Below are 23189 nucleotides of genomic sequence, written 5' to 3' on the forward strand. Positions count from 1 at the left end.
CGGCACCGCGAGCGAGGGGGAAGATGGGACACTAGATATCGTACCAGTTTGAGATCGGGAGAGGCATCTCTTTCCAGATCGCTCCAGAATAGGAATCCAGATTGGGATGTGGCGGTAGGTGGCACGCTGTATCTTTATACGCAGATGACTTGTTGGTCTACGGTCAGGATCATACACAGACACTGCCGGCCTAATGTGACCTACTGGAACTCTTCGGAGATATGACGGGCTTCAGAATTAACCGGGGAAGTCCTGAATCTTTCCCTTACATAGTTTGGAGCGGGCTGAGTTGATGGGGCTGGAGCCAGGTAAGCTGCCCTGGTGCCCTGAGACCCCCCGCTACCTTGGGGTTATTGTGTGAATCACACAGACAGGGACCTGCTCAATGGCAATCACGGCAGGGCTATGACCTCGATGCATCAGTCACAGGGTTTCTGGAGCTGTTTGCCTCTGTCACCCATGGGCCGAGATTCCATAGCCAAGTTGATAGCCGTCACGCAGCTCCTATACTTTTTACGGCACTACCAGTAATTCCGAGACATTCTTTCTTTGGAGAATTAAGGAGGAATGATATCTGACCTGATATGGGGTGGTGCTCGGAAGAGTGTCCATTCAAATGCTTCAGCGACCACTAGTGGAAGAGGGTTTGAGGACACCTGACTTCGAGCTCTATTCTGCAGCAGCACAGCTGCAGTGGCTCATGCGGGGCTGGCGACATGATGGTGGAAAGTAAAGCAATCAGGAAGGAGTTGGGCGGCGTTGGTGTATGGGGTTGGCGCTGATTCCTGGTGGCCCAGCTAGGGGTGTGGGCAGGCTGGCGTGTGTAGCTAAACTCTGCTGAAATAGATATATCCAGCCTTAGTGGAGGCAGATGCCCAATGCCCCACAATTACAAATGTGGAGCGCACCTGGGATGAAAGCCCTGCTAATGGTACACAACTCAACCCGTGGCGAGAGGCGGGGGTAACCCAAGTAGTTGGCTTGTATGACGAGTGCACCCTGCGTTCTTTTAGGACCTGTAAAAACACACATGAGCTGGGGGCCGGGCTCTTTCTAGCTTACAATGCGTTTGCATTAAAGGTAAGAAATATCTGAACAGGAGGAACCACAGCTACATCATGGGCTGCAGTGCATCCTAAAGCACGGACTGGGCAGAAGGGGGGTCACAATGCTGTACGTAGCTCTGCAGGCCTCTGATGCAGATCATACACTGCACAGCAAGCCGAGGAAGGCTTGGGGCGGCATTGATAGAAAAACAGTGGGGGATAGTTCAAGTTCAAGTTAAAAATTTGTATAGCGCACTACTCACCCAGAGGGTCTCAAGGTGCTTGAGGGAGGGGGGGGGACGTTACTTATCGAATATCCAGGTTTTTAGTTGTTTTCTGAAGGAGAGGTGGTTCTGTGTAAGGCGGAGGTGGGTCGGGAGAGAATTCCAGGTTTTGGCCGCTAAGTAGGAGAAGGATCTTCCCCCCATGGTGGATCTTTGGATGCGTGGAATCGCGGCGAGGGCTTGATTGGACGAACGTAGTTGGCGGGTGGGGGTGTAAAAGGTCAGGCGCGTGTTGAGGTATTCGGGTCCTAGGTCGTAAAGGGCTTTTTGTGCGTGGGTGAGGAGACGGAACGTTATTCTCTTGTTGACGGGGAGCCAGTGGAGGTCTTTCAGGTGACCGGAAATGTGAGCTTGGCGGGGGATGTCTAGGATGAGTCTGGCTGATGCGTTCTGGATGCGTTGGCACTGGAACAAGTTAAGCGGGTCTCTCATAACGCCCGCCTGAGGTTCACGCACTTCAAACCTACTTTACACCACACCGGCTCCACAAGATGTTCCCAGGCATGGCCCCAATGCGTCCGCATTGTGGACACCAGGATGCAACCTTCTTACACATGGTGTGGAATTGGTTGACACTGGCGCAGGTGTGGGTAAAGGAGCACATCTTGGCAGTAGTTGATGTGACCTTGCCTCCTGATCCTCCATAAAGCATATTAGGGATTGCAAAACGGACGAAACACACCAAACACTATATGAAACTGGTAGACCTGGCGATGGCTCTATTTAAGTGCCTGACAGAGATGCCTTGGGAGGCGGCACAGCCCCTTTCAGTGCATTGCTGGCTCCGAGTGGTACATAAATGGTCAATGACTGTGGCAGATGCCATGTCCCATAACATGCAGCTTAGGGGGAGAGGTGGAGCTTGCACGCTATGGGAGTCTTATAGCCTAAAACTCTCTAATGCACTAGACACGCCAATGTAATGGTTATATTTGTATAGAGACCCGAGATGACTGCTGGCCAAACATGTGACCACAGCCAGGAGGCCTACTGCAGCTGGCGGGACCCCCCGTACCAATGGAAGCCTAAGGGTCAGTTGCCTTGATCACCATTCCCTCCCATACGGTCCCTCCTCTTATACATACCGTTTTTTTCTTTCTTTAAGTTCATTACGCTGACGCAGCCATGGAACTAGTCTATTGTTAGTACGTTTTTGTTAACATTACAGTAATCATATATTTTTGGCTGCACCCTGATTGTGTGAAACGCTACTGATCATTCCACTCACTGTATTTATGGCGCAACTACTCTCCGTGTGTAACCATTTATTTTACGTATAGGCCGTTGGTTCACTACCATGTTGCTGCAAACAATGTGAACTTAAGTGCTAGTCTATTCGTTTACTTATAAGTGGTCAGTTGATGTGATATATAAACTTCCAATAAAGACATATTTTTTTTAAATAAACAGGGTATCTCTTGGGCAGCAACCTCTGCATAGAATCCAATGCCTGCAATTAACACACACCGGAGAGAATGTCACCTCATATTACATCGTGTACAATCAAGAATCCATAATATTGGGTTCATAGACCTAGCTCATGTCGCGGTAACTGACCTGATTGATCAGTGTTACCTGCCAAGAAAGAAAAATTTCTTTCTAGTGTCCCCTCACTCACCGGGGTTGCCCCACGGTGACATGCTTCATCATTGGGGCCATCCCAGTTCTCTACGAAAAGGGGCGTGCTACGACTCACGAACTACGCAGGAGCACTTTAATGTGAGAGACTATGTGTAGTGCACAGTGGTGGAGTGGGTGTAGGTGAGTTAAAAATACCATACTTAGTGGGCCTCAATAAATTTATTTTGCTCCTAAACAGGTATGTTAAAAATGAGGTGAATCTCACTAATAACCAACCTATAATGGGGACTGGTTCAGTGAAAGGTCGACATGTTTCATGCTACCCCTAGCTTTTCTTCAGGACCATGCAGGGGCCAGCCCTGCATATGCCACTCCAATGTCCCTAATCAGACAGTGATAATAAAAAACACTTAATGTATGAAGCATGCGTTCGTAATAGAAGATGCGGTCCCGGGGGAGCTGAATTTAGGTATTACCTCACGTTTTCCCGAGCAAGGAACAGTAAGTCCATATGGTGAAAACGAACCCCTAGAGAGACCATGAGGTGCCATTGAGCACAGTTACAACTTTTGAAATCCAAAAATCGTATGTATTCTATTACGAACGCATGCTTCAGGTCTATGAACCCAATATTTTGGATTCTTGATTGTACACTAAATTTGGAGGGCGACCTAGTCTCTGATTCCTCCTTCTCCCTCAGTCTTATAAAACCTCATATTACATCACCAGGAATCCACACAATACCTCCTGGGTAGGACCCAAAGATTCAATCTGGTGCCTGCAACTACAACACTTCCCACATAAATTACAACAGCAAGAATCCACACACTTCCAGAGGTAGTGTCGCTGGATGAAATGCAACACCTGCACCACCCGCCACTAGGGTTGTATCACTGTGTACAATGATATGCTGGACTATATATCACCTCGTATGACAGGGACACTATATCCACTGCAAGCCCACCACTAACTGGCTCTCTGCTGTTGTATCGCCACATACAGTGTGATTGCTTAGGACTGTTCCATTTCCCTGGGAAGTTTCACTGCATGCATAGTCCGGTCTGGTTGGGATGCCCTGCCAATCAGGGCACATTCTATCTCTGTCTTGTTTCAGTGTTACGACTCACAGTACAATGTCTGAACTCGTGCCAGGTCGCCTTCAATAACCCACACAGCACAGGTTACAGATCCCATCTGAGATACTCATTACATACAAAGGGACCCAGGCACTACCCCACCTCCAGTCTCTCACCCCACACACCCAGCTCCACATCCTATTGTACAGTGCCAATTGTTAACACCAGGCCTGGCCCGAAGAGAATACATTTCTCCACAGAACCTATATCTACTCCAGAAAACCAAAAGGTTATAGTACTGTAGGAAAGGCCACTTTTTGACATTGTCCCCCTCACTTTTTGCCTGGTATCTGACATCATTTTGACAGAAAGTGCACTTGGGTACTGCTATCAAGGTCCCTAGTGCCAGAGCTCTTTCCCTAAAACTGTACAATTGTTCCCCCCAATGGCAATACCTTTAGCACCTCCTGTAAATCCCAGGTAAATGGTATCCCCTGGTACCTAGTGAAGGGAGGCTAAAGAGGGTCCCTAAGGGCTGCAGCAATTATTGTGCCACCCTAAGGCACCCCTCGCCACACTCATGCAATCTGCCACTGCAGACTATGTGACACAGTGCAGAGAAAAGTGAAGACACAACATGGCACACAGGAGTAAGTCACCCCTACAGCAGACCTTACATCCCTAAGGCAGGGTGCATTACATTCCATGTGAGGAATATATCTGCATGAGCAGAAGTGCCCCTGTGATGTCCATATTGATTCTTGGACATTGCCAGTGAACAGGGAAGCCATCTTGAGTACATGTACTGGGCACAGGTGATTTAGAGTTCCCCAGCTACACAATGGCTTCACTTAAACTAAAGATGTTTGGTATCAAACATCTCATATTAATCAGCCCACACTGATATGAGTGATAGATTTATTAATGCGTGCACCTTAGAGGTGCCCCCTCAAAACCTAACGATTTCTAGTGTACTAGCTGACTTGTGTAAGACGTGCCTGCCACCATAGACAGGTTTCTGACCCCCTGCAGGTGAGAGCTTGCGCTCTCTGAGGGCAGAAACACTGCCTGCTCTGGCCGGAGGTGTTGTTGCCTCCTCCAAGTAGGATGGCTAAGAAATCAGTATATCAACACAGAAAGCTTCAAAGGCCTTTGCCACCTGCGATATGTGACACATGCTTTCCCCAGGCTGGGAAAATGCCACCCCCTGCTTTGAGCCCATCTGGCACCAGGATAGGCAGTAACATTAGCAAGGCAGGAGGTGTGTTCCATATGAGACTAGTTCCAACCTTAAGGTGAGCTAACTGATGTGAACATGAAAACTAGAATTCCGCCATCTTGGTTTTTGGTGGAATTAGGCTCAGTGGGTCAGGGTTATGTCCTCTTCCCACACAAAGTGGTCATATAGGAGGTGTAGTCACCCTAAAGGTAAGTAGCCCATTGGCTGCTACCTGTCACTGCCCTTAATGTCCCTAAATTGAGAATTTAGGAGGCACTCCTGATTTTAGGAACTTAGATTTGACAGATCCAGAAGAAGAACACAAAAGACGAGCTGTGAGAAATTGAGAGCTGAAGACTTGCTGTGGACTTTTGGGGCCAATCCCTGCCTCCCTACATCAGTCTCGACAGTTGTGATCAAGTGACTTGTCCTGCAGCTGAGCAACTGACAAGAACCTCGGTAGACTGCCAGCCCTTCACAAATTGACAGCAATCTCCCTTGTAGAGTTACTCCATACAGCACCAATGCCCAGGGTCCCTGACCACTTGCACCAAACAGCCCGTGAGAGTCCAATCCGGACTCCCACTGCAAAGAGCCTGAGTGGCCATCGAGGGACGTCAGCACTGCAGAGACCCACTTCCAGAGTGGCCCAGCTGTCCTAATTTCTGCACCCTCAGCCAGAGAGACCGACAACCACAAATGCCTTTAATGCACAGAGCCCAGCTGGCCTATCTACCCTGCACCCGAGCGTCCCAGACTGGGTACCCGAAAATGGACTGTGCTACCTTGCTCCCAGGACCCTTGTGGCCTGACCCCCTCCCCCCCTCCCTCCCTCCCTCCCCCCCTCCCTCCCTCCCTCCCTCCCCCCCTCCCTCCCTCCCTCCTCCCCCCCTCCCTCCCTCCCTCTCTCCCTCCCTCCCTCCCTCCTCCCCTCCCCTCCCCTCCCCTCCCCTCCCCTCCCCTCCCCTCCCCTCCCCTCCCTCCCTCCCTCCCTCCCTCCCCCTCCCCTCCCCTCCCCTCCCCTCCCCTCCCCTCCCCTACCCTCCCCTCCCCCCCTCCCCTCCCCCCTGTTGGGGAGCTCCCGGACTTGTCCCCCTTTGCAGCCTGTTTTTAGATGGGCCCCCTTAGTTCCACCTGCGTAGAACCAAAGCTACAAACCTGACCAGAATCTCTGCCCCCGGATGCCCCAGGGCAAGTAACAAGTAACTTCAGGAGGCGAGGCACTTTGGACCTTGGCCCCCTACAACCCTAAGTCCTGAAGGAGACACCTAGAAACCGACCGTAAATAACTGTATGCAACATATGTTTTTTTCCCCATAAGAAAGCATTGCTGCGTGAAGATGAATTTATGTGAACATTTTACTTACCAGTGAAAATCGAAATTTAAAAAAGTACTTACTTGATAACGAAGTTCTCGGTATCAAAAGTTATATAAAAATACGACTTCTTTTTCTAAATTGGTATCGGATTTATTCTTGAGTGCGTGTCTCGTTTAATGCCTCTGTACGTACAACAAATGCTTAGCCCTACCCTCTGACAAGCCTAAACTGTTCGCCCACACAGCCACAACAGAGAGCATTGAGTGTTATCACTTTTGCCACTGTGAACCAATAAGGTTTGCCTGGACTCTTTACACAGTGTACCTCTTTTTGGTCCACTATATAGAGAGACAGCTTCCTACAAGTACCAATTGCAGCTCTGCTCTAGTCAAGTCTCTAGTTTATTCCAGCACAAGAGATGGCAGTTACAACATGCATCGAAGAAAAGGCCATAATCCAATAACACCAGAATATCCTGTCCATTGGGGTCCATCGCCTCTCATCCCCGCCTCCCCTTGAAAACTTTGAGACCCACCAAGACTTACCTCCATATGGAGCAGGAGAATAGTCCGCCGCCCTCGCTGAGAGCCACACTCATCTGCCATTGCTGCAAACAGAAGGCAAAAAATAACTGAGAAGCAATTTACAGTTGATATGTCTATTTAAAAGGTCATCAAGCAAGCGTCAAAAGTGAAAAAAAATTCTCTTTCTGCACAGATGGCAAGCTTGCAGGCACCAGGCTTTTGTGGAGGAGTTATTTACAACTGGCACCAAAACGTGTCAAATATATGTCAATGTATCAGAGGGGAGTGAAAAGAAGACTATTTCGAGGAGGAAAGAATGGCACTTTTTGCACCACCTCCGAAGCACACGCTGGCAACGATTATGAAATCATATTGCGCTCTCCTTTCCCTTACATATGGAGCTGTAGTGGTTATAGGGCAGCCTAGGTGAAATCTTCTCACATGCAAGTTTGTGGTGAAGTTTATGGTAAAAAGTCCTCTGATGTCAAGTGAAACTGTGTGACCTAGACAGGGGCATAGTTCAGGGGAGGTGTTTGGGGTGTTATACTTCCATAATAAATGTATCATTAAACAAACAGTTGAGTATAGGAGTTTTCAGTCGAGTTTTGTGGGGTTAATGCTGATTTCACCTGGGATTTTTAAATACTCACTCAGACAAAAACACATTACACACACACTCTCGTCTCTGTTGTGAGGGTCTTAAAACATGGTTATTGTACAAAATACCGATTTGAGAACCCCCTCACAATCCAAACTCTTTTCCCTTTCCAGTGACCCTTGATCCCCCTCATGCGCTGCTTTTCATACAATGATCAGCATGATACGCCCCTGGACCTAGAAGATAATCATGGGTGGTACACCACACACAATGAGCTGGACAAGCTATAAAGCCCTTACTTGCGCTCATGGACTGAATGAAAATTGTACTCAAATGAAAGAAAATCAGCGGCCTTGGAGCAGCACCACAATTTAGCCATTCAACTAGGCTAAAGGCCGGGGCATGGCCACAGCAGCCACCAAGATGGCAAAAATGTTGTGTGGCTAAGGCAGCTGTGGCCTTCCTCTGCGCTGAATTTCTGCCATCATCGCCTCTAGCCCTTAGATGGTGCATGGCTATTGTTCCCAATATCAGCAGGCTGTTGAGTGAATGGTTCCCTGTAATGGTGGGTAATTCCCAACCAACTATTCTGGACTGAGCGGTCCACGAGGCCTGGGGTAACAGGGGCCACGTGCAAGCCTGAGGGTGGGACCAACCGGTCCCACTGGTGCTGCGGGCTGCTCAGGTCTCCCTCCTGCTGCTGGGGCTGTGGACCGCAGCTAGGACGGGATCCACACAGCCACTGCGTTGGCGTGCTGCGGCCCCAGGCTTTCTACGGAGCCGTTGGGTAAACCGGTGAGTGCGCCGTCCCCGGGGTGCTGTATGCCCCTACACAATGGTTCCATTGCCTTGGTCCGCCCTTGTTAGCACACGGCGGGGCCGGACTACTCTTGGGCCTGTCTCGCCTCTGAGCCATGGCGCCTGTGGTTCCCTGGTCCCCCTGGCTACCGTGCCATGGGTTTGAGCAACTGGATGGGGCGTAATGCTGCTCCCTACTATTCGCACACCACAATAACTGGCATAATCATCTGGCTACCCTCTACGGGGTCCTAGGGTCTTGATGCACTGGTTGGTGCGACTGAAGCCTCGCTGTGACCGGTCATGGCTAAGAGGACGGACATTGGCCCGGACCACTGGTCCACCTAAGAACTCTAGCTCAGGTTACCTCTGGCTCCTTCTTATTGCAACGACTGATAGTGCTCTGTGGACTGGAGGTCTCTACCTTTCCCACTTTACGCCTGCATTAACTTACCTCTCAGCCATTTGCCCTGGAGATCCATTGACGCCAACCATCTTGCCTCATCCCTCACAGGTTGTCTCTTTGCCTGGCAAGCCCCCCCCCCCACCCCCCCCCCGGGACCTTCCCATCATTGCTGTAGCATATATCTATTTATTTATTTATTTTGGAATTTTGTAAAGCGCTTAGCTACGCTCACCGGCGTGTCCCTGCGCTGAGATTGCTTGAGTGCAAGAGAGGAGGAGCTAGGGCAGAGCTAGACGGAACAGATGTGTTTTGAGGGCTCTGCGAATTTTGGCCTCAGAAGGTTCAAGGCGTAGATCAATAGGTTCCAATTCTTGGCTGCAAGAAATCGGAACGATCTGCCCCCCATGCGGGATCTACATACCATCTCCTCACGCAGCCTGAGTTCCTGCATCTATGGGCCGCACAGATCTCAAGCAGCGCAAGCTGCTCTTCGATCAAGCAAAACCTGCGAGCCGGCAAGGCTCACATTCAGACATAGATGAACATCCGGACAGAGAATCCAACGCCACCGCCACTGGCACATGTGCAATTATGGCAGAACTTTAGGCGGGGTTCTGTGCTCTGGACGCCCTGGCCGCATCGATAGACTGGGAAAGGGGTTCCACCAGCAGGGCACACGGATTGACAGCACGGAGGAGCATATATTGGGGCTGGTGGCAGTGGGGGATGGTCAGGCAGTCCCTGGCTTTACCTGACTGATGGCAGGGGCTGTCAAAGGGTGCATGATCGCTCTTTAACCACTCCTGGTGTTTTGATGAACCAACGATTACGCGGTCACTTGGTGTTACTGTTAAGCAGGGCCTGCGTAATCTAGCAGAAGACTAATGGCGAACGCCCAATCTCAAGGCAAAGAACAAAAGGCATGATTATCTTCACCTCCTTTTGTTCCTTCAGCAGAAAAGTGTAGCTAGAGCTGCGCATGCTTCTATTTGAGTTCATGATTAATACTCTCCAAAATTCAGAAAAGAAATCTGCATTGATATACTGTCACAGATGGGAAGCTGCTAGACAAATCAACCAACCACAAACCCCAATGTGTGATAAACAAATTCTGTGCTTCGCAGACATCTCGTGTCCTGGAAACCGTACAGTAGCAGCTGCCTTAGCCCATTTACAGAAAAGTGCTCCAAGGCCTTAATCACTTACCTCATTGGTGCCTCCCTGAGCAGCATAAGAAAATGCACATGTGCATTCCCCCTGGAAAAGAAGAACAGAGAGGTAGACAATTAGCACTGGTTAAAGAGTGTCACAGCAAAACGACAGCATGAATGCCAATGTCTATATCATTTAGCAATCTTAATGCATAGCACCTAGTTTTCATATATTATAAATACGAAAGGGATGCTGCAAGCCGGAAGGAGAACCACCATATGCAATGTTACATAAGCATCACATGAAAAGACAACAAGCTCATGGCATTCTTCAAGAGACTTTCAAAGCTGTTGCAGTGGCAGATCAGATACAAAAGACAACAAGCATTGGAAATGCAATAGGTCTCGCACCATTAGAGTTAGTGTTTTTAGAATTGTTTATGGGTTTTTTTTGTAAATGTTTAGCATTTTTGTTTCCTGTAGCCAATGCTAAAGTATTACAAATAAAAAAAGCCATAAACATTTCTAAAAGCTCTAACTGAAATGGTCTGAGAACTATTGCACTGTGTGAGGGTGAGGGTGAGTGAGGGTGAGGGTGAGTGAGGGTGAGTGAGGGTGAGGGTGAGTGAGGGTGAGTGAGGGTGAGTGAGGGTGAGTGAGGGTGAGGGGTTGAGGGTGAGTGAGGGTGAGTGAGGGTGAGTGAGGGTGAGTGAGGGTGGGTGAGGGTGAGGGGTTGAGGTTGAGGTGTTGAGGGTGAGTGAAGGTGAGTGAGGGTGAGTGAGGTGTTGAGGGTGAGTGAGGGTGAGGGTGAGGGTGAGTGAGGGTGAGGGGTTTTGGGTGAGTGAGGGTGAGGGGGAGTAGTGAGGCTGAGTGAGGGTGAGTGAGAGTGAGGGTGAGTGAGGGGTTGAGGGTGAGGGTGAGGGGTTGAGGGTGAGGGGTTGAGGGTGAGTGAGGGTGAGGGGTTGAGGGTGAGTGAGGGTGAGGGGTTGAGGGTGAGTGAGGGGGTGAGGGGTTGAGGGTGAGGGGTTGAGGGTGAGTGATGGTTTGAGGGTGAGGGGTTGAGGGTGAGGGAGGGTGAGTGAGGGTGAGGGTGAGGGGTTGAGGGGGAGGGGGAGGGGTCGAGGGGGAGGGGTTGAGGGTGAGTGAGGGTGAGTGAGGGTGAGGGGTTGAGGGTGAGTGAGGGTGAGGGGTTGAGGGTGGGTGAGTGAGGGTGAGGGTTTGAGGGTGAGGGGTTGAGGGTGAGTGAGTGAGGGTGAGGGGTTGAGGGTGAGTGAGTGAGTGTGAGGGGTTGAGGGTGAGTGAGGTTGAGGGTGGTTGAGGGTGGTTGAGGGTGGTTGAGTGAGGATGAGGATGAGTGAGAGTGAGGGTGAGTGAGGGGGTGAGGGGTTGAGGGTGAGTGAGGGTGAGTGAGGGTGAGTGAGGGTGAGGGGTTGAGGGTGAGTGAGGATGAGTGAGAGTGAGGAAGATCACCTGCCAATGTGAGCCCAGCATTCACTCGAAAACTGAACTCCAGTTGTCTTACAGGAAGTATGCAGCGGGCGTAGATAAATGGGTGAATAGTTGCGACAGTCAGAGAAAGTGTATCAGGCCCTGCGAAGATTATATTTCTATAAAGCGTACTGGAGCTTTACAAGGCCCCTTACTATGTCAAACTCAACCCTACTTGTTGGGCCCTCCGAAGGAGGTGAGGCTGGGTTGGAACAGAGGGAATCGAATCAGTAATTCGAAATAGTGCTCCCAGACATGTCACATTGGCGCTAGGCAGGAGTAAGTACGCCATCTCTGCAAAGAATGCTCATCAAACCAGAAGGCAAAATGAATATAGTTTCTACCCTGGGAGTCATCCATTAATTCTATTTTAAAGTGCCCCAGAAGTAAGGCAATGCAAGAACTCAGTTAAAGACGGTGCGAGATAACTGTATTCTAAACTTTTTTTTTCCAAACAAAAGGGGGCAAGAATTGTTCAGTTACAAAACAGCTGAACGAACTAAGTAGTGCAAAACATACAAAATATCAGGCAATAACTTTGGAGCCACGGTGGCTTGCACTTGAAATCTAGTAAAGCAAGCTTTGCCAAACAATGTCCACAATAATGTCACTCAATGGTCAGTTTGTGGCATTGTTTTAGAACAGTCGACGTTTCGATCCCTAGCTCCTAGATAAGGGGGATCATCATCAGGACTAATTTAAATACAATTGCCTGGTGTCTATCGTTGGAGCCTGTTGGGATAAGGAACAGGAAAAAGGGGGGAGGAAAAAGGGGGGAGGAAAAAGGGGGGAGGAAAAAGGGGGGAGGAAAAAGGGGGGAGGAAAAACAGACAACAGCGACCTGTCAGAATTACTGTAATAGTTGCATTTCAATATGTCAACAACTGGTGTAGGGATCAAGTGCCACCATATTTGTAGACAACATAAGTTAAAACAATGTTGGAGTCGGGTACTCGTGCCACCTGTGAGATGTGTGCTCCTAGATAGCACTTGTGCATGTCAGGAAAACTGCTAGCTTTGTGTTATTCGTGGCGAGGTATACTGTGCAAGTGTTTTCACAAGTGTTCAAGAAGGTGATACTTATGTTCTAATGGATTTATGGGGGTGATCGAGTGTATGCGGAGGGTCAATTAATTTAGTGGCGAGACGTGGGAAGAGAAGTTTGCAAGGCGGCAGGGTAAAGTGAACGAATGGGCGGAACTTCGTAAATGGACTGCCTTACCCTAGTTCAAGCGAAATATTGCTTGAATCCGAATGATTAAGGTGTATAGAGCGCTGCGTCATTCCTTTTGAAAGAAAGTGATGAATGTCAGGGCTGGTTGCCGGGCATATGGCGTCAGAAAAGAATGTGAATAGCCAAGGGTTGAGCATTACCTTTTCTTCGCTCAGTGCGGTCCTTGGAAGTGGTTCCATGGTTCGTATTTGCTCGGAGTGGCTGGTAGGGCAGCTTAACCTCGCTGATTAGCGGTTTCTTGCTGTTGGAGCTGGGGAGTGGGAAAGGGTGTAGGTTGTGTCAGCGGTGCCATCCTTTACCATTGAAAGGTAGAAGGCATGGGGAGCACAAGGGTGCGCTCAGCATGATGATAAGGGCTTACCTCTTAGGAGTCTCGTGGAGGTTGCAACGGTGTGCGGCTCCGGTCCTCGGCACAATGGCAGGAACCTCGATAGTCTGAACTAGGCTTCGAATAAAAAAAAAATGCGACACGGCGGGCAGGGGAGGGGGCGGAGCGGGTAAAATAAACAAACGAGACGGAGGGAAGAGAGGGGAGGGGGGAGGAGAAATGCGACACGGCGGGAAGGGGAGGGGGCGGAGCGGGTTAAATTAAACAAACGAGACGGAGGGAAGGGAGGGGGGAGGAGAAATGCGACACGGCGGGAAGGGGAGGGGGCGGAGCGGGTTAAATTAAACAAACAAGACGGACGGAGGAGAGGGGAGGGGGGAGGAGAAATGGTACACAGCGGGAAGGGGAGGGGGCGGAGCGGGTAAAACAAGACGGACGTGCACGCGCTTTTAAGCTCAATGCGCATGCGCATTGAGCTTAAAACTCACGGGCACTGCAAGGAATCGCCACGATTCCTTGCAGTGGATAAAGAGTGGATAAGCCCCCATAGTCTCGCTTGCTCGATGCGCATGCGCATCGACAGGCGAGACCTAAAAATAAGTTTTATGTTGTACATAAGTGCCCACCTGATTGGCGCAGGGCAATCTCAGACGAGGCACCAACAAAGATGGAAACAGTTTTTAAGTGCCAAAGAGGGCATGCAACAAAAAAAGGCATCTCTTCTTATTGAAATGGAGAGGAGAACGATTCACAATATTATCAGCATGCCAGAGGCATCCCAGGCAGCCTCTACAGCATTGAATACATAACAAAACAGTTGAAAAGCTGATGTAAGTTACAAATGTTTTCATTGTGTTTTTCCAAAATCTGTAAAACCATAAGAGTAAAATTCAGTAAACTTAAAGTAAATTGAACAACTAGAAGTTCAACGACTTCTGTTGCCTTGTCAGTGAGTTCAGGAGAAGTTTACAGTCAGTTAACTGATACTGATGCATCTTCAGACTGTTCAGGGCAAATAAAATATATAAATGAGACTAGCGTTTTGTTTGAACAACATTTCAACCATATACACACTTAATTCTACATAAAATATTGAAGACACCTGGAAAATAATTCAGGATTTGGCCCCAGATGACCTATTCCAAGTGAGGATTCTTGCCCTCTCCCCCACAACCCACTCCTCTGGCCTGTCCTCTCCCTTAGACTACAGTGGGATGGAAACTCTCCCTCTCTCCTACCCAATCTGTGACTCAGGGGACGACTCACTCAACCACCAACCTGCTCGCATCGCCCACCCGACAATACATGAGGCCAGACGCTGTTGCACCTATCAGACTTTCGCATACCCCTCTTCTAGTTATCACTTCTAGTATAACATACAATAGCCATCGCATCCTTCAATCACTTCCCCTATCACATTCCTCATCGATTTACGACACTTTTGATGTGCTGACCTGTCCCCCCTCCCCGGAGAGACCACACATGTCTACCTTCCCTAGGCCACACCACATTCCCATCTATCTTTCCATTGAGGACAAACTCATTGATCGCAATCAAGACCTTCAGCTAGCTAGTTAGTTAGTTAGTTAGTTAAAACCGATCTCCGAAACGTTTTACACATCACCTTGAAGATTGAGAAGCTTTGGAATCAAAATCTGACCTCTGGGATTAACAGAATACAACACACACAAATATACAATCTACCCACAAGGGGAAGGCCGAACTACTCCTAGTATGGGACATCGATCATTGAGCACTCACCGATCTTGCATTGGAGATCTAGATCTCATACGAATCCCTTCTCCAGGTCATGAAGAAACACAATCTATTGCATGTCCCCAGAACACTCCAAGAGGCATTATTAACCAAATCTCATATCAAGTCTATGCTTCTTAATTGCAGGTCAGCGGTAAGATATGCAGCGGACATCGCCGATCTCATCCTCGCACAAGATCTCGACCTCCTTATCTTAATTGAAAAGTGGCTCAATGATACCGCGCCATTTTAGACATTCTAGTTCCACCCAACTATTAAATCATCAGATTGGATAGATATGGGAGAGTTGGTGGCGGCATAGCATGCATCTACCACTCCGAGCTCACCTTGAAACATGCACAAACTGCTACATTGTCCTCGTGTGAATACCTAGGTATCGAAATATGGAACAATGACAAGATTGTGTGCAAACTCCACACGATTTACCACCTCCCAGGAAATAAGTTATCTTTCATTAAACAAATAATGGAGACCATCTCCACGCACGCAGACCAACGCACCAACCAGATTTTCCTTGGGGATTTCAATATTCACTGGAATGATTCAAATTACTCCATACAGCACACCTTCAAGGCCTTCTTTTCAGACCTCAACCTTACCCAGTCCTGTTATGGCCCAACACTCAATAGAGGCTCTACCCTCGATCTAATCATAGCCAAGGATAGTCTCATACAAATGGAATCCATATCGCCCTGTGACTGGTCAGATCGCTACAGATTCACCATAATAGGGCACATTGGCATTATTTTCGCCCGGCACACCTTTCCTCCTTCCTCCTTTTGGAAAAGGTGCTGATTAGACAGGGTCAACCTCTTGAATCCAGACAATGGTCCAGGGACTTGAGAAATATTAACCTAGCCGATTTAATTTCTATAAGCTACTACCTCCTCCCACACAAATGACAAATGTGAATGATCTTACCGAACATTACATCCAATCCATGCCAGACATACTTGATACCATGGCTCTAAAACAAGTAATAACCTTAGTTCAATGGCAACCTTAAAGAGGAAAGGTGGAACTTTAGGCTCACCGAGAGATCATGGAGAATATCTCTCCCTCCCTAGCACACCTGAGGTTGACAGGAAGCCTCTACAACAAACACATCAGGGGCCGTATTACGTATTGGCATTGTTTGCACCAGGTGCACCTTTGAAAAGGTGCGCCGGGCACAAACAATGCCAATGAGTCCTATTATGGTGAATGCTCTGCCATGGGGGCAGTCGTGAACTTGCGCTACCCTGGAAGCAACGTATTCATGTGAAAACACGGAGCAGCTGCTCCGTGTTTTCACGGTGAAAGGCTCTCGCCTGCACTTTCAAAGGGGATTAGAGACCCCTTTCAAGGCGTGTGATTTCAGGGACTGCACCCGCCTGCAAGGGGATGTCTGGGGGGATTCATGGGACCCCTTTTATCCCCCGCAGAGGGCTGCACTCAGGAGGCACACTATCAGTGCGACTCCTGAGGGCTTCTTTGTCTCTGCGCCTGTGTCTGTAATATAGAGAGGGTGCAGAGTCAAAGGAATTACTTCATTTGCATAAGGCACGCCCCTATTCAAATGAGGGAACACCCTTTGTTGTTAGCGATGGCGCTTTATGTGCGCCAGGCTATCGGTATTATAGAAGGGGATGCACAAAAGCGTCTGGGCCCCCTTCTATAACACCAAAGTGCCCCGGGGGCGGGCAAAGCGGGCGCAAGCACCCGTGGGGCCCCGGGGCACCTTATGTAATACAGCCCCATAAATTCAGAAGCAGAATACTTTAGAGGCCAACTTAACACTAAAACAGACCCCAAAAACTATTTGAAATCATTAAACATTTTGCATATCTAACCACCAATCGGTAGTCAATGGGTCACTACTCAGTGAAGAGGAATTCTTAATCTATTTCATTGAAAAGACTCAGAAGATTGAATCAGAACTGCAACTCGCCTCCCAGCACCTACAAAGCCAGGCTCAGCCCAGTCTTCCCAGTACAGAACCTTGTGAGATCCCCTCGTATTGGTCATACTACAAAAATTAATACTACGGAACGCCTTCAAACTTCCAGATGAAGCCGAGACACTCAACAATAATATCAATAAATCCCTCCACTCACTTTAATGATCTTTTGCCCACCAAGCTCCTCAAAGAGCTTACTGCTTTGGACTAAGACTGTCAATGCATCTCTCTCTATGGGCATAATTCCTGATTGCTTAAAGAAAGGTCAAGTCACCCCAATCTATAAAAAACAAACAAATGCGGACTAGTCGGACAACAACAATTGCCAACACGAGAAATGTGTACACCTGAAAACCAAATTGTGCAGTTTCATCTCCTAGACCATTGTCAATCTGGCTTCAAAACAGGGCCTAACACTGGAACAGCTGTAACACATATTGTAGAGGACGCCCTGAAACTGCTTGTCCAGAAAGAACAAACCATGCTTGTTTATACTTCTTGATCTCCTCTGCGTTCGATACAGTGAAACACAACAGCATGAATGACCTCCTTGAGAAAAGGATGGGGCTAACTGGTCCCACTTTAAATTGCTTTGCCTCGTTCCTCCATAATAGTAATCAAACTCAACCAAACCCTTTCTGACACAACTCTGGTCTCGATTGGAGTGCCCCAAGGGTCCACGCACTCACTCATGTTATTAAACCTCTTACCAAAATTCTGAAGCACTCAAACATTCATTACCACATTTACAGATGATACACAATTGTATTTGAAAATGTCCTCACCCGAAGATATCAAAAACTCTCAACTACACCCTTCTGAAACCCAACAATGGTTAATCCACAATCACCTTATGCTTAACGCACACAAAAAGGAATTGCTCTTGCTCGCCCCTCAAAATCCTTCTGCCCCCTTAGAAGATTGTCTCAAAGAACTCACAGCTCTGAACTGCATCCTTCATGTTACTAACTTTACTAGATCACTAGTGTAGGAGACAGCCCATTTTTGATATGGCCACTCCCAACTTTGCCAGGTATTTGATTAAATTTTGATGGAAGTGCACTGGGTTCCAGCTGGACCCCAGTGCCAGTACTCTATCCCTAAAATAAGGTAACTGTTCAAATGTACCCCCAACTGGCAAGACTTTAGCACCTAGTAAATGGTACCACGAGTACCTAGGGTATGGGTACTAAAGAGGGTCTGTGGAATGTACTGTGCCACACTAAGTGACCCACCACCAAACGCATGTTCAGACTGCCATTGCAGACTGTGTGAAATGGTGCAAACAAGTGTGAAAACCTGACATGCATGCAAAATATGTAAGTCACCCCTACAGCAGGCCTTATAGCCCTAAGGCAGGGTGCATTGTATTACAAGTGAGGACATATCTAACTGAGCAGATATGCCCCTGTGCTGTCTAGTTCAATTACTAGATGGTACAGGTGAACTGGGAAGCTATCTTAAGTGCATGTACTGGGCACCGGTCATTGCGAGTTCCCCGGCTACATAATGGCTTCACTGAAACCTATGGTGTTTAGTATCAAGCACCTTGTCCTAATAAATCCGTACTGATGCCAGTAGTGGATTTATTATGACATGCACCCAGAGTGCACCTTAGAGGTGAACCCTGAAACACCCATCACTATCTGGTGTGCTGGCTGACTGGTATCATCCAGCCCGCCACCACAGAAATGTTTCTGCCACCTGCAGGTGAAGGCCCATGCTCTCTGAGGTCAGGAACAATGCGTACTCCTGAGGAAGGTGTTCACCTCTTTCAGGAGGATGGTTAGTGATTTAGCATATCAAGGTCAGGGGCTTCAAAGTCCCTGCTGCCTTTGATATGTAATCCTGGCTTCCCCTAGACCTGGGAGATACCACCCCCTGCCCAAGGCCATTTGGCACCAAACCGTGTGGGAAATTAGCTATGCAAATAGGCGTGTTGCACCACCAAATTTGGCACAGCCCAAAGGTGGGCTACCTGATATGCTCCATGAAACAAGAGTTGCACCATTTCGATTTTGGTGGAATTAGGAACCCTGGGACAGGGTTATGCCCATCCCCCACAGGAAGTGGTCATATAGGGGGTAGAGTGACCCCAAGGGTAAGTAGCCCATTGGCTACTACCCTTCCTTCCCCTTAACGCCCCTAAATTTAGTATTTAGGTGCCCCCTTGACACCAGAAACTCAGATTTATCTGACTCAAAAAGAAGAAGGACAAAAAAGAGCTGAACCCTGTCTGCCTCCTCCTCCTATCTTGACAATTGCAGACGCGACTCGTCCTGCAGCTGTTCATCCTCCAAAAGCCCCAGAGGGCCGCCAGCACTTCAGCAACCTATCAGCATTTCCCATGAAGTGGAGGAGCCCCTAACCAGCAGGCACGTCCGGTACACCGATCTGCTGACCACCGGGTCCACCAACATAGCAGCCACCCAGGAAGATGTCACTGTGCTCCAGGAGGTCAGATCCATCTCCACACCAGGAGCCACCCTACACCAATACCCGGGACTCTGGAGCCTGTTAAGCACCAAGGCTTGCTTGTGTTCAGCCCGAACACCACCACCGCCAAAACCGGCCTGCATGTCGAGGCACTTCACCTGAGGCCAGCTCCACACCCGAAGTTGTCTTGTTGTGTCTCTTTCCCCTCTTCTGCAGGTACACCAAGAACCATGAAAGCCTCTAACTCTCTAACCCACTAGGCGAAAAACTTCTGCACCTGAGATCCCCGGCCTTGATCACGTAAACAGGCAGTGTTTATGTGACCTTGAAGAGCTGAGCTAACCTCCCCCACTTGGACTCTGCCAGTCTGGCCCCCTAGTCCCCCCTTGCAGCCTTCTTCTTGCAGGTGCATTTCCCATTGACTTTAACGGGTACCGTTCAAGGCTACGGCTGCGGAAAGTAATTCTGCACCTGGACACCCCAGGGCAGGTAAACTTTACCTCTTGGTCCTTTTCTAGGAACTTGGCCCCCTACTCACCTTAAGTTCAGAAGAACAGTCCTGTAAGTCATTTCAGTTACCCTATGCAGTGAATGTTTCACCCGCAGGATAACCTTACCGCATTCGATGCTCATGGCTCAAATTTGACAACTGTCATTTTCTATTGTTTCTACTGTAAAATTTGACAACGTCTAAAGTAATTCCCAATTACCAAGTTCTTGGTGTTAAAAATTATATTTTTTAAATGTGTTGTTTTTCTAAATTGGTCTTGAGTTTCTTTTTAAGTGTGTGTCTCATTTATTGACTGCGTGTACACCAAAAGCTTAACACTCCCCTCTGATAAGCCTGAACTGCTCATTCACACTACCACAAAAGAGAGCATTTGGGATTATTAATGTAAGTCCTATAAGCCAATAGGGTCGTCTGGACTTTCTACATAGTGTACCTCATTTTGGTACACTAAAAAAAAAAACAGCTTCCTACAACTAGGTATAACTTTGGACAAATACTTGAATATGCAAAATCATATCAGTGCAAACACCAGGGGCGTCAATTTCCAGCTGAACACACTAAGGAAACTCAAACCCTTTTTGCGACCTGATGACTTTCAGTTAGCAGTCCAATCCCTAGTCATGTCCCGTTTAGATTACAGGAGTGCGACTCTTGCAGGCTTACCCAAAGTAATGCTAGGGCCGCACTGAACTCGGCTGCGAGGCTCATCTCTGGATCCAAAAGATTCAAACATATTATCCAGACCTAATACACTTCAAGTGGCTCTCGTTTGAAGCAAGGATTCGACTAAAGATAGCCTCCATGACACACAAGGCTCCCCACCATAACACCTGCATCTGTCTAGCCAACAAACTTGAACTGTCCGAGAGTAGTAATGCCTTAAGAAGCGCTACCTCCCTACTGCTGAAATCACAAAAGTTCAACAAAAATAAAACATAGAATCGCTTCTTCTCTGGTCTAGACCCAAGAATATGGAATGCGGAGGAGCTTCGCGCGCACCCAAGATGGTCGCGTGAGCACAGGGCTCCCGGACCCTCGCCACCTCCATCGACTATCCTGTACTTTATCCTGGTTCTGACGACGGGTGTTTATTGGCGTAGTTCTACTGATCATTTATCTGTTCCCAAAACCTTTTTTGGACTTCGGGGTCCAGAGCTACAGATCGCCGCAGTTTTCTGGCCTGCTCCTAGGTGACGCCCCGAGCTATCTTGTCTGGCCTGCCGTCCAGTAAGTGAACAACAACGGACTGCCGGACTTGCATGGGCTGGCGACCGCTTTTGGTTTCGATTCCTGTCCGGAGATCAACCTGACTTTGTTAGCTACGTAGACGGCCGGACGTGCCTATATTTTTGGTCTATCCGCTTCTGATGCCGATCTGTCGTGGCTTTCAGTTCTGAGACTGGCACCACCTTCGCCCTTTTGGTCCTGCATTTGCCACCGCAGTCATCATTTTCACCCGACAACAGGCGACCCGTACGGGTCCAGGATCTAAGATGGCCACCAAGCCAGAGAGTGAGAGGCGCAAGACTAAACCGGGCGTTCGAGGGAGTGCTTTGCAAACGAACATTATGGACCGGTACACCCTTACTAAAGGATCGCCGGGCGCAGCATCTAAACCCTCGACGACAATGCCGGAGGACTCATCGATTGAGGAAGAGCCCTCGTTGAGGGATCTCATGGGCGCCATTACCGGTATGAAGGCTTCATTGGGGCAACAATATGAGGCCTTGACTCACAAACTGGATACTGTGTCGATTGATGTCAATTTGATCAGGGCGGATTTGGCGAAGACAAACGAAAAGGTCAAATCCCTGGATCTCAAGACCACTAGCCTGGTCACTGACGTCTCTGACTTACAGGCTGAAGTCGGGAATCTGCGGAAAGCTAATGACTATTTCTCTGGGCGCCTAGAGGGCTATGAAAGCCGTGCCAGGCGCAATAACATCCGCCTGATTGGGGTCCCGGAATCATCGACTGCTGCCTCGACGGACTTATTGGTGGAAGACCTGGTGCTGAATCACTTGGCGCCCAAGGGTCTCAGCAAGTTTTTCGCTGTCGAGCGTGCACATAGGATCCCCGGCGGCACACCTAAATCGGGTGCTAACCCACGACCCATCATTGCGAGGATCTTTCATTTCCGGGACAGAGACGCTATCCTGCAGGCTTCGAGGCAGTCTGGTCCCATTGCATTTGAGAACTCTACTGTCAGCTTCTATCCGGACTTTACACAACAGGTCCAGAAACAGAGGCTGGGGTTTCAAGGGGTCAAGAAGAGACTCCGGGAGAGGTCTATGAAGTATGCCATGCTCTTCCCGGCCCGTTTGCGGGTGGTTCATAGGGATCGTACTTTTTTCTTCGACCATCCTGGGGTCGTGAGTGACTGGCTTGACTCGCTGCCTGCGGATCAAGAACCTTTTGAGGACTCTGGCAGATCGGATCGGGCGGACGGTGGCCCGACGGAGCAGGAATAGATGTCGACTTTGACCCCGTACCCTTCACGAGGCTTTGAACTGTGCTATGCTGTGTCATTAATGTTTGCAAGTAATAGTCCTTTTGGGGGTGGGTGGGGTGTGAGCGGGTCCTTTCTCCTCCTGGGTTTTCTTTTCGTAGATTAGTTGGGCGACAGGCACACTGCAAGTTTATGGGGATTTTTGGTCTTCAGCAGGGGTGCGGGGTGGGGGGTATAGTTGTTTTGGCATTGTTGGGGGGACTGGGTTGTTGGTTTGAATTTTATTGTTATTTGCAAGGTGAAGGAAAGGCAAACTCTTGTTTTTTGCAGTTGCTTTGGGTGTGGGCGGGGGAGGGGCTGAATTCGGGGATGGGGGGTAGGGGACTTCAGATATTGTGTTGGAACGTGAACGGGTTGGGGGATGGGATCAAGAGGAGGGTGGTGCTGCAATTGCTGAAACGTTTGTCTCCTGATGTTGTCTTACTGCAGGAGACTCATTTGCTCGGCAACAAGTGCTACGCTCTGAATAGGCGTGGTTATCGCCTTGTGGCGCACTCGGGTTTCACTTCGGGCTCCAGAGGGGCGGGCATTCTGGTTCGGACCTCCCTCCCCTTGGCCATTGATGATGTCATACTGGATGATAAGGGACGATACGCCGCCATTGTGGGGCGCTGGGAAGGGAAGGTTCTTATTCTGATTTCCGTGTACGTGCCCCCGGGCCTCCAAGCCACCACATTCGCTGATCTGAGTGGACTTATCCTGGGTCTCCCCGAGGGTCTGCTTTTGGTTGGGGGTGATTTTAATGCGGTGGTCTCGCGGATGTTTGACCGTCACCCTCCCAGGGAACTGCCGAAGGCCCAGACTTGGTTGAGTGACTTCCTAGAGACGCTGGGGCTCACTGATTGCTGGCGCTTGCTTCACCCGGGGAAGTTGCAATATACCTATCATTCTGGTGCTCATGGTAGTCTCTCGAGGTTAGATCATATATTATTGCCCTCGGCCCATGCATCCCTCATACGGGAAGTT

The 23189-nt window shown here is 49.0% G+C and overlaps 1 protein-coding gene across 1 annotated transcript in view; it reads right to left on the reverse strand.

Annotated features, from left to right (window-relative positions):
- MYDGF (myeloid derived growth factor) overlaps window positions 1-23189 on the reverse strand; it is a 51439-nt gene that overhangs the window by 12469 nt on the left and 15781 nt on the right. The window contains exons 2-3 of the mRNA XM_078669314.1: window positions 10058-10108; window positions 7071-7132 (exon numbers count right to left, since the gene is read on the reverse strand). Of these exons, the coding sequence (XP_078525440.1) occupies window positions 7071-7132; window positions 10058-10108 (113 nt within the window). The remainder of the gene's footprint in view (window positions 1-7070; window positions 7133-10057; window positions 10109-23189) is intronic.

Source organism: Lissotriton helveticus, chromosome 12 (genome assembly GCF_964261635.1).
Source record: "Lissotriton helveticus chromosome 12, aLisHel1.1, whole genome shotgun sequence".
Taxonomy (NCBI): domain Eukaryota; kingdom Metazoa; phylum Chordata; class Amphibia; order Caudata; family Salamandridae; genus Lissotriton; species Lissotriton helveticus.